The sequence below is a fragment of the Aphis gossypii genome, chromosome 2 (genome assembly GCF_020184175.1).
Source record: "Aphis gossypii isolate Hap1 chromosome 2, ASM2018417v2, whole genome shotgun sequence".
Lineage (NCBI taxonomy): Eukaryota > Metazoa > Arthropoda > Insecta > Hemiptera > Aphididae > Aphis > Aphis gossypii.
The window spans coordinates 55855892-55874635 of record NC_065531.1 but is presented as its reverse complement, the minus strand read 5'-3'; the positions used below and the strand labels follow the sequence as shown (position 1 = coordinate 55874635).

The window sequence follows — 18744 nt, the reverse complement described above, 5'->3', positions numbered from 1 at the left end:
GTAATATAGTTTTTGAAAACCAGTTTGAATTTCTCACCTTTAGATCCTAGTAATACATTTTATATAAACTTTTAAAATTGTACTTGAAATACTATTATATTATAGCAACTATGCTGAATATTTTAAAATTTTAAAGTTTTATTGTTTATTATTTACTAAATGAATGTAAAATAAATTTATTTTAGATAATATAAACGTGAGTTTAAATTAGGTATATAATATATATTTATCAAAATGCATATCATACATACATAATATTTCACACTACGTTATGTATTATAATGTATATACTAATATGTATTTAGTGGTCTATGGAGTATGTTTAATATATAGAAACTAAAAAATACATATAAAAAGAATAAAGTAATATATTTTTATTTATAAAGGGATATGTGAAAATGTATAAATATGTAAATTCCTATTTTGTTTTTCTTGGACATACCACTAGGGAGAAGTAAAACTAAACATGTTATACGGTCTTTTTTTTATTATTATTTCGTCAAAATTTCCTAGTTAATCCCACGAGTGGATACCAGACAAGTTGTTTATAGAGTGTATATACATATATTCTTCACCAAGGTAGAAGAAAAAAAAATAAATGTAATGAAAAATAAACAACGATCTTTTTTTTTTTAAACTTTTACAATTTTACGTTGTGTTTCATATATTATTATGAATTTACCTTAGTACCTTAATACCTAATATGTTTCTTGGGTATACCTATAAGATATCAAAATAAAACTTATACTTATAAAAGTATTGGTGTGTATTTTATCACACTGGAAAATAAATAATAGGTAAATTATTAATTTCAATATTATAAAGATTTACAAATGGTAGAACATGTCAAATTATTTTAACTAGAATTTTTATTTTAATTGATATAATATAATAAATTAAATTTATTCAACTGATAATTTTATTATATAGCTTTCCCTTGTAGAAGCTGTACTATAGAGAACTGTTAAATTATTATTTCAGTTGGAGCTTTTGGCTTATCGAACCAAAAAAGCAAAATGTAAAAACTTTGACTATATACAATACAGCATATGTATACTGGGGTATTTCTAGAAGAAACTGTCAAATATAATGAACATGTATTTCACAGGTATAAAATATTAAAAAAATATACATGGTGTTAAAAACAAAGGAAAGTTGATAGAAGTAAAGGCATTGTAAAGGAATAAAAAAATAAGCTCCATTTTCGATTTATATTAATTTTTAGTTTTTTTTTTTTAATTTTAATTTTAATTTAAGATCGCGTGTCTCTTAATTTTTGGCAACACAATAATGCTTTGTGGTGCTGATTTCGTTATATTTTTTAACGATTAGGTTTTACAATTCAATTCTTTATACTCTGCATTTTTAATTAAAAGAAAAAAATGTATTTTTTTTGAAATCGTATATTTTTATACAATATTTTATTTTATTCAAACCTTAGATTGAATTTATTATTAGTACAAAATATGTGTAAGATATGTACATCATTTTGTTTAAAATGTATTTCTTTACAAATTAAAAAAAAGTCTTAGTATTATATTACGGATAAAAAAAATAAATTAAATTATGGTATTATTTGCTAAAAAGAATTTATAGTTTTCTAAATTTTGTAAATTTCTAAAGAATTAAATGAGTTTCTATAGGTACCTTGTAAAATATATATTGTATCAAACTATTTTTAATTGTAAAAATATTAACCATATGCATTACCACATCAGTAAAATAGTAATATATTGCAATTACTGCACGTCTCCATTACCTATTTTATAGTTAGGTACAAAATAGGATGTATAATAATATAATTTAGGTACAATAGGTGTATATTCGCTTATTAGGTATCAGCAATTTTCTATACATTTTTTTTTTCAGAAAAAAATATATTTATAATTAATATTAATATATAAGAACAATTCTTGTAATAGGAATTAATTCATATTAAATACTTAATTCTTAATATTATCTTAGACATTTTGAAAGGAGGTTGGAAGTCTCGTAAATATAGTAATAACTTGAGAATCCAAACATAATTATAATACGTATATTGTGTACTTATATTGAAGTAAATATTATTAAATTGATTGATATTTTAATAATTATTGTGTTGTTTTTACTATTATTTTTAGTTTTGACGTCCATATAATGTTTATGTCTATTAAACTAAGTCCTAATAATGTATATATTTGTCCTAGATCGGTAAATTACGGGCTGCATACATAATGTAATAATGTTAAAAAAATGTTGACGAATCGCATGAATGATGTGAATAATTTAGTTTGGAGGAAAAAATATAGTATAATGCACCTGTTGGTTTTGCATGTGTGTAGTGGGGTGGTCAAAGCATCGTGTAATTCGTTACGGCGATCGTCCCCTTCAGCTCACTTTCATAACCGTAACGTTAGATGAAGAAACGTATTATTATACAATCCAGTGAAGATTTCCTATTGGCGCAACGCTGCGGCCTGTGATTTAGTTTATTTTTTGTCCGTTTCGTTATGATGATAATAATATAAATATATACGCAAAATAAAATACATAATATTATTATCATCTGAGAGTATAGTATGAAAAGATGGTTTTCATTTTTTATCTTAAAATAACCACGAGAACACAATTTTCACGTAAGTGTTTGCGTATTAATAAAAACTATCAACATTTTACAAATTCAACAATATTATGTTTCTCGTTGTTATTTTTTTTCTAATGTATTTTATGCGTTTTTGACTGAAATTTACATAATATAGTAACAAATCTAGCACTTTATGCTGGTATTTTGTGTAATATAACAACTGTAAGATGTTTCAAAAAATAAAAATGATTGATAAACCAATTTTATGGTAGGTACATTTTACAGATGATCATAAAATAATAGATGTTTTGTAAATGTGATGTAGACACTTATGAATAAGACTTCTACTTATAATCATTATGATCGAGTCATCCGTGAAAATAACATTTTATTACTAGACCTACAATATCATTTACCTTTCATAAAAACATATAAAAAAGTTTCAATTTACAATACCAATAATTTATAAATTATGACTATGAACAATTTACACTAAAAGACTTAAAATACTTTAAATCGAATACACAATTATAAGAAAATAAATCTTATTCTATAATATAGCATGAAATAAACAATATCGATCGTTCAATTTTTTTATTAAGAGTGCAGTATTGTTTTTTGACTAACCACGATATATATTTACGTCGAATATTAGGCTGCAGTATTATGGCGAACAGTAGACTGAGCATATTATGTTTTATGTTCTAACAAAACAGAAATGCTTTTTATATAAATTTATTAGAACCTCCCTAGAGACAATGTTAAAATGTCACACTCCAATTAAAACCTTATCACGGCAATGTGTGATTCTATAAGGTCTACTGGGACCACCAATGTTAAACGTTCTGAATCGAAAAATTTCGTATGGTTTTACTACATACGTATATTATATTATACTGTTTATAATACATTAAGTTTTGTGTATGATATTCGATCACACGAATATTGAATAATTCATTATAATTAACATTAAATATATATGAGTAATACACAATGTATCAAGATACCTTAGCAACCTAAATGTGACGGTTGGAAGAAAAAAAATTATTCATTTAACAAAAAATTGAATGTTTATCTAAAAAAGTAGTAGGTATATTATTTTAAAAAAATATATGTATAAACAAATTTTATCAACGAAAAATTCTTGTTAAAAATTTTAAAATTAATTATTATCTACAAAAACGTAATTTAGTCAAACAATTATTATTTGATCTGAATACATAAATCAAATGTACATCAACAAAATCATTCTGCTAAAATAAAGAAAGAAAAGAAAAAATTAAATTGTATTTATTATCATGATATTATTTTGTCAGTACTTTAGTACACAGGTAGTACTTTAGTGTATAACTTGTCAGTTTTGACGAAGGTATTTGAAGTTTTTGTAAGGGAAATTGTTTAAACAGTCCTTTATGTTTGTCAAACTAATATAAATAAATTATTACAACTATATAACATGGTTGCCATTTAAATATAAGTAGGTACATATATTTTTTATGGGTACGACTTAATCATCTATGTAAAACCTTTATATTTTTAAAGCTTATTTTTTCCAAATATCTAACTATAAATAATTATTATTACATATAACTAAAAATAGTATTCAATAAATTATTTTTTAAACAACATCATGTATATTATACTATGAGTTGTTATAATATATTCTTTAAAATAAAATGTTGATAACGTAAAATTTTATAATATTGTAGTTGATAAAAAAAAATAATGTTAATATTTTTAAGTATAATATAAGTAAGGTTTGCTATTTTAAATTATTTTAAGATAAGATAAATTATGAATTTGTGATGAAAACTGTGGCATTTAAAATAATCAAAACTATATAAAATGATATGATCATAAAATATTTTATTACAAATTGTATTTCAAGTACGTGATTTGTGACATATTTTTTAAAAGGTACCTAAGTTTTAAGCACATTTAAATTCTATGAATCAATTTTAGTTACGTGACAAATCCAAATTATACTAGTTCGTCAAGGCTAAGCTATTGGCACTAATATGGATAATACAAATGTTTGTTATGGACTACAATCTTCGTTAGGAACAACATTTAATTCAGACGAATTATATTGTTTTGAAAGTATAGATTTACTATAATAATTTATTATAAATAATAAGAATACCAAAATTACTTATTATTGTTAAATACGAACGAAGATAACTAATATTTACTATTATCTAAATTTATATATAATTACAATTTCCTAGTACATTATTTCTGTGTATTTTTTATTTGTATCGTTGATTTGTAAAATTAAGAATGTCAGAGGGTCTTGCCGACTAAATAAAACTGATTTTTTATACATTTGTAATAATCGTATAATCTTACCTTAAAATTTGTTTGACTGTCATTGGCTTGTGCGGAGTATGAGGTAATAGGATTTTTTGTGCTCCCTAAAAATTAATATAAAAAGATATTCACATTAATTTTTATTTCCATATTGATAATAATACCTAGTATATAATTAAAATAACGTAATATAATATGTATAAACTCTATAATAATGCGTCGAAAATCGTTTAGTATTAAAATATATTTTTTAATATTGAATTATAAGTACTGTTAGTTTATAAATATTGTTTTAAAAAATATAGGCATATTATCATATTGTTATCAAACTATTATAATTTTTCAGTATTAGTTAAACATATAATATAAAACATAAAATTGTTTATTAAAAAAGCATACATTTTTATAAAAATCTAAAATATTAAATATTTATAAATATATTAATTATTTTCAAATACGTAGGAGTATTTTAATTTTAATCAAATAATCAGTAAACTTTTTCAATTTAAATTATTAAACCCATATTATTTTACGAAAAACGATTCTGAATGGAGATAATATGTCAGCCTAGGACCTAAAATATAATTTCCATTATGGTTGGTGAAAAGGGGGGTTTATGTTGTAATGGCCTGAATACACCAAAATTTAAGTCATTTTATAATTATTGTTAGCCAAATTTATGAAAAATCTTGTATTAAATTTTCAACTCTCAGCTACTTATACAAAAAAATTTTATGAATTATACCTACAAAATAATTTGCAAATATTCATGACTTTGAAGAATGTTTGTCATTTCAATGTTTGTCTTCAAACGCTAATAAAAAAATTGTGCTTTTGTATTATTATAATTTTTCAATCACTATAAGAAAAACTAATGAGAAATTTTGTGTTAAATTTCAAGTATTTTGACTTAGCCAAAAGATTTTTATCGATATTTATTATAAAAAAACTAAATAAAAAAAAATATTTCAAATGCCTATAAATAACATTAAAATAAGTAAAATATTTAAAAAATTAAATTATGTAAATAAAATGCAAATCTTAATAACTAGTAACATTTTCAAGTATCTACGACTTATACTTTTTGAATAATAACAAATATTTAAAATCGTTTGAGCATAAAACGTTATCGTTACACGATTTCGTAAATTTTTTTAATTCTGACGCTCATAACATTTTTTCCTATAATGACGCTTCGAATTTTCTCTGTAGCTATTTAAAGGAAACTTAAGCGATGAATTTTTTAACCTTAGATATAAATACAAAAAATTGTATGGATTTTCAACTACAAAATTATTTACAAATTTTTGAAGTTTTGACATATTTCGTAAAAATTTGAATTTAAAACGATTATATAACCGATCAGCAGACAATCCGAAAATGTGATATCATAAATGAGTATACTAATGGATTTCACATTAAAATAGCATATTTTTAAAATATGATCTATAAAACATTTTCTTATATAAAGTTTGAAACTTGTATAAAACATAATATAAATATTAAGTTTAAATTCTGAACATTAATCCATGAGAGTAATAAAAATGTATCTGCAGATACAGGTAGGTATAGTTTTTATAGGTTTTCAGTATAGACCTATAAAATGTGCAGGCTCTAAATGGTTTAACTGTTTGTCCATTATCGAGATTATGATTCATAAAGGTTAAGTTCAGTAAGTTTAATATGGAATTTAAATATATATTATATATAAATTAAAAATATAAACTTAACTTTCAATGCATTTATATAGTTTCTATAATATTATTTAATAGATTAATAATGCTAAATAATTTTAGTGATCCTATATGTAAATGTTTATCATATTAAACTGGTATGTTATGTTTTATTCAATATCTATATTAAATTAGTACAAAATTAATTGAGTGTTTTGTTGTATAATAAAATAATACATTATTTAAATTAGCCAATTACGCTATTTTTAGGATTCAAGTATATTTTAAAAACATACTCTCAAAATTAACTATTTTAGATTATGTGGTGAACAATGAATATCAGGGACGTCCCGAACAACAATTCAGAGGGGGGGGGTGGTAGATCTATTAATTAACCAACTAAAAAATTTTTTCTCGCTCCCCTCGAATACAGTTTTCTACTATATTATACTAATATTTAATTTATTTTTAGAAGTGTTATAAATTTATACCCATTACCCATATTATGTTAGTCTTATTTATAATACTTCTAAAGAAAAATACGTACAAATACTCAAAAAGTGACCAATAAGAATTAATTATAAATGAAGCTCTTATTCAGTCAATTTTTAAATTTTGAATTTAGAACCATAGTTGATACATCAAAATTACTTTTAAAAAATGGGCCTATCCAAATATGGTGTTAAAAATAGGAGTTGCTATTAAAAAAAAAAAAATTTAGTAGACTAAAATTAAAAAAAAAAAATTGAGATGTATTTAAAAATGTGTTGTGTATTAATATACCACCAGCTAATTATGTTATAAGTTATATCTTATTATACCTTTTCCAACAATGCTGGTTGTATTTTACTACAAAAATATTTTTCATACATAATTATTGAAATTAATGATAATATAAAGTAAAAAATAATTACCGTTTTGCGCCATAAGATTGCTCTATACTGAGGCACGCACTGGTGATTAGCATCCGTTAGCACAACGGATAAAAAAAATGGAAACTTATCCACATCTGATCCTACATAATTCTGATGCACTAGATAAAAAATAATTAAACATAATCTTTAACCATATAAATACAAAAAATATTTTAAAATAAATATCAATGTATGGCTATTAAAATTCCAAACACAAATCAGCAAGTTAAAAGAAAGCAATTAGTATGTTGAAAATACGTAATAAACAAACACAATATGGTTTTAAATATATACATACATTTTCCCAAAAAATATTTGAAATACCATCTTGTCTGAAATTCTGGATTTTCCAGAACTGGAGTACAAGGAGATCCAAATATCTGAAAAAATGTATTAAAATACAAATTTTTTATTGCTAAAGAAATATATTAAAAGGTAGTAAAGCTTTTATTTTAAATTAATATTAATTTTTAAAAACGCTAGATTATAATATTATAACATAAATATATAAATAAATGTATATATTTTATTATGTTTTGTATTACCATTGAATAATTTTGAATAACGCAATTTTTTTAAAAGTGAATTATTATTAAAAAAATAAGACAGAATAATTTTTAATTTTAATATGATTAGTGATTTCTATCGTATTATACTAGTAAATTTTATTTATAAGATGAACATCAAACGAAATGGAATAACACTTATTTAACTTACTCATTCAGACCATAATTATTATTGTAACTTATCAGATTCTCAGGTATGTTAAATATTTTTTACCATTAGTATATTATTAACCAATCATAAAATACAGAATAAAAATACCATTGTTAATTATTATATGTTTGAACAAAAATAGTTAAGTTATTGATATAAAAATTATTTTTTAGAGATTATCGAAGTAAAATAATGGATTAAAATTATTTTTGAAATAATCTATATAATATGACCATTTTGTTTAATTTATTTTCAATTATCGTTAGGAATAAATATATATTTTTGCACACTTTTTTCGGCTCTTCAAAATCAATTTAATTGAAAAAATATTTGTAATTCTATCTCTCTTACTCTTTTCTTTTTTTATTCAATAAATGTTGACAAATTTAATGGTGAAAGCCAAAAGGTGTATATGTATTTAATCGAGTTGTTTTTTTTTATCTAATAGTGTTCTCAGAATATATATCAAAAATAAATATTTGAAATTATCAGTTTACATTAGAGGTAGAACTTGACTAAAATAATTGAAGAAAAAAAATATAAGTAGATAAATTCTTAAAATAACACAAGGATAAGTTGGTATTGATGATAGTAAAGTAACTACATTTTTTCTCTAGCATTATATTTAAAATTATTACTACTAATCAATCATGCATCACAGGTATTAATTAAAATAAATATTACAAGATAAAAGTGTACAAGGTTATATAAGTGCTAAAACTTAGATATAGTCAGTGATTATAATGAATTATAAAATTTTCTCTTTTTATAAGTATTTATTTTAAGTAAATTTTAACTCTACTAGTTAGTTATTCAAGTAAAAATATTTAAATTATATTTTAAGTTAATATTATCAAAATATTAAGAATTGGGTAATAATATGAATTCAATTGATAATTTTTAACTAGTATTTAGCGTTTAATTAATCAAAATTACAAAAATGTATGTTATTATAAAAAAAAAAATAATAAAAAATACTATATACATTATTTTTATAGTAAATATATACTGTAACGATGTTTAAATTGAAAGATGTAAACATCAAACACATTTAAATTAATATTTCGTTTGTGTCCAATATTTTTTGTAGAAACAGAAATGCTTCAGTTATATTTTTTTGTCAATTAATACATAAATGTTTTTCCCTGTATCTGGGGATTATGTATAATACGGTATATATTTCTATGATAAACGTAAAACACTCATTAGTATAAATAAATCTAAATGGTTTACTGGTTTACTACGACTACAATATTATATTATTATGTAAAAGCGTTATACTATCGGTACGCTATAAAATAATAGTAGGTACTATTAGTTAGTACTAGCTAGTACTTATGATTAATTTTTAATCCATAAACATTTCCGATTTATTGAATCGGTAAGAAAATTAAAGTATTATACTGCATGACTATGTGTAACATTTTATATTTTTTTATTCAACTGTATTCCTACTTTGCTTGAGTCTATATCATATTCTATATTTAAAGTTTATATGTTGTAGGTACCATAAATTCTTCACATAATAAAACGCATTAGCTTAAGAGCAAGACGTACACCATTGATTAATTGCAGAATTTCCAGTCAATTTTCTTTAAGAAGAAGATTTACTATCCATTTGTCACTTTACACATTCGGGAGGTAAGATATTCATAGTTGTTAAAATGAGAATGATTAATAAAACACTATTTATGTAACTAGGTCAGGAAAAAAGAAACCAAATTGAAAAAAAAATGTATGATTGGTAAGATTTCAAATATATTTACAACTTAACAAGTATTATTGATAGTATTATACTAGCATATAATATAATTAATAATATTATATTATACTACTTAAATTTTCAGAACATAATATGACTTAAATTGGTATTATGTGTTATAATTTTTGGTCGTTGCCGAAGACGAAATAGATTATTTAAGAGTATGATCTTATGAATTTATTAATTAAAATTGTTATTTTTAAATTTATTCGATTTATTTTCAAAAAATATGTAATTACTAATATAATATACTTTATTGTTTTTGTTTTTTTATTCTTATGGAAAAATGAAAGACTAACATTAAAAACATTGAAAATTTTTCATCTTTCTATAATATGTTAAAAAATTGTTTAGAAATGTATTTATTATTATATTAATTTCGCTGTATAGTTTTAATCATTTTTAAATTTTTAATTTTAGCAAGTTTTTGTTTTGTGTAAATGAAGTCCAAAACTTAAAACGAAGAAACGAAGCAATCATTTTAATATATGTCAACATTCAGTTATTCACTCTCCGATCTAAATTATGTGATATTTATAATAACAGGAGAAATAGAAATTATCAGAAGTATATTATGTTCTAGAATATTAGAATATAAAATAAAGAATAAATGTATTAATAAAAGAAACCTCAATTTAAATATCAATCATAATACAACTAAAATCCAGTAAACTTTATGAGGTATTATACTAAAACGTAGTACAGGATGAGGTATTTATTTTGAACGAAATAAGAAAACTGAAATTACCTGGTATGCATACATATATTACCAATTCCCTAGATATTTGACACAGACTGTACTCATGGTAATGTGTATGGAGATTTTACACTATGAAAGCTGATAAAACTGATTAATTGTTGGTATCAATAAAACACTACATAATTTATTTATTGGCAAAAACATCGATTTTTAGTGTGCATCTATGTTCAGTCTGTCGATTTACTACAAACACTGTGAATGTGTGCTATAATTACGTACGTTTTTATGGGAATAAAATTCATACAAAATTCGTATTATGTTTAACATGGGTAAAACTCAGTCACATCAATTATGAAATTGCCGAATATATCTACATTGCAATACAATTTTAAGATAATTTAATTTTAAAATTGAATCTGATTTCAAGTGATTATAGTTTCAAAATTTTGATGTTAATACTTTGCAATTATTTATGTTATTTGTAACTTACCCCGAAACCTATATTGGTTAGGTTAGGTTAAGTTAGGTTAGGTATAGAATTGTTTAGACAAAAATTATGGCAAACGGTTGTAGCTTAAACTGAAATAAAAATAAACGTTGAGTGTCATTCGAGGCTTAACTCATGTATCAAGAACAAGGGTACCTACAATATTTTATCATGAGAGATCTCGTCGAGTTTGATAATAGACACATTGATATTATCAGCTATCACGGGAGGCAATAAAGTATAAACGAAGATTCGTAAAAACAAAAATTAATGTAGATATTTCAGGATATTTTGTACAATATAGAAGTGGTATATAACATAAAGCTATACTATAAAGTAGTTCTTCAACATTTTGTTGTTTGCAGTGAAATATCATTAAGTTGATGAGATGGAGATGTAGGTACAGTGTTTTTTTTATTTAGATACTGTGCATATATTATTGTAATGCACGGAACCAACCAATCTAACAATAAATGGTTTGAATTCGTTACAAATTATTGTAATTCATAATTTTCACTAGGGTAAAATTATATTGATTTATTAAAACTAATTAAACACTGAACTATAAATTTAACCATAAGAAACATACGTATTAAAATATACATACCTACAAACATAAATTTTATAGAATTACATTTATACCTTGACAGAGATGTGAACGGTTTACTACAGAAATATTTATTTTAGCTGGTTCACTATTTTTTTTTTTACACTTAAGTTCCGATTAATTTCTCACGCTTTCCGTGACCAAGCTAGGAACCAAATAATAGTTTAAAATAGATACATGAATATTTCTACAAAACATATCATCAATGAGACATGTATATATGTATATGTTTAGTAAAATATACGGTTCAGGGAATCAGGGAATTATGGTTTACAACGAATAACAGTGAAAAACGATATAAATGTTTGATTTAAAATCCTAGGTTTAAGTAACCAGTAAGTAATTAATTATCAGTATTAGTATACAACATTTACATTTTCTAGTATAGGTACGTGTCGTAACACACGACATCGAATTTAAATTCAAAATATTTGTTATGTATCTACGCCGTGTACAGTGCATGTATAATAATAGTATACTTACATTTACTATTATACGTACCTAATGAAACAAATATAATTGACGGAAAACACATTTTTAATTTCTATAAAAATTAATAATTAATATATTATATATTAATACTATATTTAGTTGGAATTTAATTCCTTAAAAAAAGACTTATTATCGAACAGTTTTAATATTTTTTTTTGTATTATATATTTATATTATATCACATGATGATTGTATAATACAAAAATGACAAATAGGTACTGTTTAAATAATTTTATCTTGATTAAAATTATTATTTTGGATTTTGAATAAAAAACATTTTAATTTGAATAATTAATTCAAGAAATATTGTTAATGAGACGGTATTTGTTAATTGTAGTATTAAGAATTTTTTTTTTATACCTTAATATTATTAGTTTATGTTATCGTTCCATCATTAAATTTTAGTGTGTTTATGGAAGAATATATTCTATTATTTTGAGATGTACCTGTATGCAAATTTTATCCACAGTTATTCGTTTTGTTTTTTTATAAAAAAAGTAGATTTAAAATACTTTATTTAATGTTAATCTCACAGTTGGAATATGCTTAAGTGTTCCTATAAAGGTAATTGTCTTGAAAAATATGATTATTAGCTATCAAGTTTAGTTTGATTCTTAAATATCCTATATCCTTATATGTTACACATATAACATACGTATACATAATATAAATACAATAAATTAATTATAAAACTTTGCTTTAACAGCGTATTTCGGATATATTTTAAAAGTATTTCAAATTATGCAGTTTTTGTTAGTACTTCAAAATGTATTAAGACATATAAATACATATTAATTAAGAGGATGATTAAAAATGTAAATGTCTATTATAATTAATAATAGTAATAGAGTTTGTGCAGAATAAAAATAGAGTAATACTAGTATATTCTCTTTTGAATCATTCATTATAATAACATAGAAAAAATCAGTATATTATAATATTATTTAATATTATCTGCCACATGAATAAATAAATCAATTTTAATTTTAATCGTAGGTAATGAGTTTTACAGAGTTTGTGGTTAATGGAAAATAATAATACAAAATTTCGCGTATATGTAAATATCAAAAAAAAAAAAAAACAAATAAAAAAAAAATTTGTTGAAGTGAATATTATTAGTTTATGTATATGTAAAGTAGTGTTCAGATAGAAATTAAAATTTTTTGTGAAGGACTATTATGGAATATAATGCATAAAAATAGCAAAATAATAATAAGAATAATTTTAACTTATATGAGGTAAGTAGGTAACAATTATTTCAAAATTTTAACCGTCGATAAAAAATGTTCATTTTTTTATCAATGCTCAATAATAGATGTATAAAAAATATTTATACAATGACTATAAGCACAATAAAATGATAATTTTTAAATTTAAGAAAAAAAGAAAAGTTATTTAAAAACAGTGAAAATCTGATTTTATGGTGAATAGGTAAAATACTATAAAAAAAAATTGAACGTTAACTACACGTGCATGTTTCCAAGACAATTATTATTACCTACTTTATAAAATGATTAATTGTGCTTGTTGATACATTTATTTTCAAGAGTTTAAACTTTCAATCATTTTAACTTGTTGTGTATTTTATTAAAATATGTATGATGCTACTCACTGATATAACATTAACACTTGTGTACTTTTTAAGTTAATATTTATTATATATTATAAAAACAACTTAGATATCAATAGTAATAAACAAGAAAAAGAACGAGTATTCTTAAGACAAATATTTTAACATTTTTAACGTGTGTGTAGAAATAGGCTTCACATGAGTACAGCTTTGCCAATGTTCCCGCAAGGTAATTCCTGAACCATGATTACCAACGTTGATAAATTATTCATTATCAATGTCTGTTATATTAAACACTAATCATTAATTTATAGATATGACATTTTAATATCTCTATCATAATATATTTTTATAATTTCATTGAAATATTTTAAATTAAGAATACTAAAATACTTAAAAATTAATAAACATTATTTTGATTCGAATATAACATGTTCCATGCAAGTACAGGTACGTTTAATAGATAGATAGATTACCACAAAAAAAAGTTTTTTTTGAAATTGTAGTAAAATACTTGTATTAACTATTTAATGATTTAAATATAGTTTGTAAACGTAACTAAAATGACAAATTAAGCTATTTATTTAATATATTTTTTTTTTAAAGAGAATGCTTATGACTTTTGAAATTGTTTTTATCTTAAAATAAAATCTTATCATTTAAGACTTTGAATATAGTAAAAAGGTGATAGTATTCTTATTCAATTTTATATCAATTAAATTAATTTTTAAGAATACTAAATGGCTATATTATATTTGACATTTTAAAATTTATTCAACTAAATAAAATATAGGTATTTATATATTATATATATTTAGAGCAATTGCTTGTATAATAAAAATATAATTATTAGATAAAGACAATGTTATTTGAATATATTTATAGAATTATTATAATTTTTTTAAATTTAGATTAACCTTATACAATCAGAAACAAATTATATAGAGGGAAAATATCCATAAAAATGTTCGATAGATCGTATGTGATACAAAATCAGTTTAATTTTTAATGAAATCTATATTTAATATTATATTTAAGCCGTATAGAATAATGGTTGAAAAAACGAGGACTGCTACTTTCATTTCACAAAATGAATAAAAAAAATGAACACATATTATCTCTTGATAGAATTTATCTTTAATAGTATATTTTTACCTAAAACACAACAATTGTTTCTTTATAGGACTAAACTAAGTAAGCTATAAAATATGTAAAATTATAAAATATTATTAGCTATGTAGGATTGTGTATTCATTGATTATACTCATACATCTATTGATTTTATTGGTTTAGTTTATGTTTCAAATACAATACTATAAGAGGGTTCTAATAAGCATACTCTGTTAGACACAATAGCCTATTGTTATTAAAAATTCAATTTTCAAAAAGAACTTAATCTTGTATTTTTATTTTTTCAAGAACCAATATTATTCTGTTTTAAAATAAGTTCAAAAAAAATAATAATAACTACTTAAATTCCCATCTATATTAAACTATAATTTATTGAATACGACATAAGTTTGATAGTAATATACTAAATAATCATAAAATCTTAATGTGATATTATTTGTTTTACGAAAAACATTAACTATAAAATACAAGGGTTTTTTTGACAGATAAAAATTAGACATCTTACAAAAACAAAATAATATATATTTTTATATATAAATCAATCAATATAAGTTGAACATTTAAAAATCAAGTAAATAAAAAAAAAAAAAAAAATTGTAATAGAGCAATAAAAAAAAAAAAACTATCTAGATATAGAAAAATAACGTATTAATCTAATTTTTTTTTTAATTTAATGTGATTGAATTTTAATAATTGGTGCCAATGAAAATCAGTCAAACAGACATTCATAGATAAAACCGGTGGAGAACGATTCCGAAAATATTGGGAATCGTGTTGATTTTAATAGCTATTGATATACATACACAATTCTGAAAATTTCATATATATATATATAATTCTGTATAATTTTAAATACAACGTTGCCATTTTGAAAATATTGTCAATCGAAAACAAACGAAAAATGATTTAGAGCGAAGATGGTTTATCAGCTTATTTATTGTTATTTATAATAAATGTATTAACAGTGTTTATTACGATAAATTTTTATTGGTATTAAAGTAATTAATTTTACTTTTCAATAATTATCAGAAACATTTTATTACTTTTTCAATCCTTAGACATAAAAACTTTTAACTACACGATTTTTATCCAAATTGTTGTTATTTTAAATGCTTAAAAAAATAAATCGTGGCATGTAGGTATGTTTAATATTTAAAAATAGCTATAATAACAAATTATGAGGAACCTTAAATTAAATTTTCAAGCTATATAACCGAATGACAATTTTATTTTCATTGATATATATATATATGTATAGAAAAATAAACTAAACAAAATATTGAAGATATCAAATGTCTGTAAAGAGTTCAAAATGTTTCAAAATATTATAAAATTGTTATCATGTATAGAAAATACGTATAAAAACATTTTATGTTTCTAGGGTGTTTTACATAAAAAAAAAAAAATAAAATCGATTGGTTTTGTGTAAATATTTCCATTTTTTTATTTTATTTTTTTGTTTTTCTAGTTATTCTAATAATTACTATAAATCATTGTTAAGTTTCCGCATCCCTCCAAAATATTAACTAAAATTAATTTTCTACAAGAAATTATCATTGGAGTTGAACATTAAAACATTTCTACTACTCCAAAGCTTAAAAGGTGATGACAAATAAAAAAAAAAAATTATGTTATTGTAAGACCAATACATTCATCGCTCCGCTCAGAATCTAAAATTATATCCTTTTTAAAATCAGCAAAATAAATATAAAAAAATGAACTTAATCAGATCATACCCTTCATTTATGAATTTGTATGCTAAAAATTCTGTTTCATAATTATGATATTCAAATTGTATTTTATTTATTTTTGGATTTTGTTTATCATTAATGCATCTATTCAAACTTCATTTTATTTATGTAATGTATTTTTAAAATATTTACAAATTAAGTATAGAAAATTATTTACGATTTCTCTCGTAAATTATTCGAGTAAAAAAAGGTCGAAAGCTTAATGATACGACGTAGATAGAAGGTATTTTTTTTTCATTTTTCTATACCCTTTAGTTTCCGAGAAACCAGAAGAAACGTCGTAATAATGGTGGAGAAATCTAACCTAGCCCTCTGAATCGTATTTTAGAATTCTACGACTTAATCATCATGACTTTCAAACATAAATATATTCGTTCGTGTGTCTCACAAGTATATGATCATTTATTAAAACTAGTATTAGTGTTATTGTGTAAAATATATTATACTGATATGTATAGAATTTTTCATTTTAACAATAGCCCAATTAATTCAACCGTTTTAATTGAATGTAGAATAATCTACTGCTGAATTTTATAAACAATCGACATTTATTTGCTTGAAAACTATTATTAATTATTTTATTATTATTATTAACAGTAATATATACTACTAAAATAGCTAAGCCTAACATCTATAAACTATTATATTTGGTTGGTATAAATAACATATGCTACAATTTTTGGTTACTATTATCTATATCCTTACAATATTAAATATGTAATGCCAAACAAAATGTTACATATGTATATTGTATACGTAGGTTGTAGGTATAAAGATTAAAATAATGTAAACATATTTATTTATTGTATTATTTTATACGAACTCTCTTTTTATGAATTTATATTCTTCACAAGATTATGAATTCCAAATTTACTAATAAACAATGCTTATGCTGCTTATAATTATTATATATTATCTGATTTTTCAATTGCAAAGCATAATATAATAAAGATCCAGTAACACAATGCATAAGACAGTTGCAATTTCAATAAAGCAAATATTCCATAATCGCAATATCAAAACATGTTGTATTTTGTTAATTCAATTAAAATAACATTTCTATACGTATGAGTGTACATGAAAGTTTAATACATTTAATTAGGACTAATTTTTGAAATTATAAGTGTTAAATTATAATAAGTTTAAATTGAAATTAATAACTTTTTGTTACCTCTTCTTTTTCTCCAAGAGAATCACCATTTTCGATACGAAATCTTCTTCCTCCAGGATCTTGTCCAGATGCATCCAATTGAGGCAACTAAAATAAAAATCATAATATTGTAATACTTTAACTAAACACAACTTAATTTAAATTAAGTGTAAGTAAGAAATATTATATTTATATTGATTCGTTGAAAAATATAATTATTATACTAAAATCTAGGTCTCTTGATCTTGTTAAGTTTTTATTTGTCTATGAGTTGTGTCCGATTAAATGTTTTTGAATAAATGTTATGATTACATTTAAATTAAAATAATTTATGTTAGAATGGCATACTTTTAAATTTCTTAATAGTTGTATTGAAACATATATTTTCATCTCATTATTTCTATTTTTATGTTTTTTTTCAAATCCACTATTGAACATGTATTTAATTAAAAATATATATTATGAAATTAATATGGTATGTGAATTTTTTTTATTTTTAAACAATTTAAATAATATTAGCCCCCAAAAAAGTATTCATTTTGTTTTATTCAGTCGTATAAGTTATGACCAAGTTGTCATTGTGTTGGTTTAGCAATTCAGTATGTTCAATGACCGTTAAAATTATTAATATTTTTTTTTAAATCAAACTATTTCCTATGATGACAGTAAAAATATAAGCTAACAATTATCTAGATAACAGATAATTCATTAAAAAATGTACGTATCTACATAATATAACAACAAAAAACACTTAAAATATTTATCTATATTATATTTAACAGTATTGATTTAGTTAAAAAATAGATCATTTTTACATATTTCAAAGCTTAAATTTTGTTACAAATATAATAATTTATAATCTATGTAGGTTTTATATTATGATTTAAATTTTCCTATAAAAGCATTAACATATA

At 22.1% G+C, this 18744-nt stretch overlaps 1 protein-coding gene across 3 annotated transcripts in view; it reads right to left on the bottom strand.

The window, feature by feature from the left end:
* Positions 1–18744, bottom strand: part of LOC114126445 (GTPase-activating Rap/Ran-GAP domain-like protein 3) — a 309554-nt gene that overhangs the window by 60330 nt on the left and 230480 nt on the right. For all 3 annotated transcript variants that reach the window (XM_050200598.1, XM_050200599.1, XM_027990390.2), the window contains 4 exons: positions 17852–17938; positions 7762–7843; positions 7464–7582; positions 4916–4980 (listed from right to left, as the gene is read on the bottom strand). In XM_050200598.1, coding sequence (XP_050056555.1) covers positions 4916–4980; positions 7464–7582; positions 7762–7843; positions 17852–17938 — 353 coding nt within the window. The remainder of the gene's footprint in view (positions 1–4915; positions 4981–7463; positions 7583–7761; positions 7844–17851; positions 17939–18744) is intronic.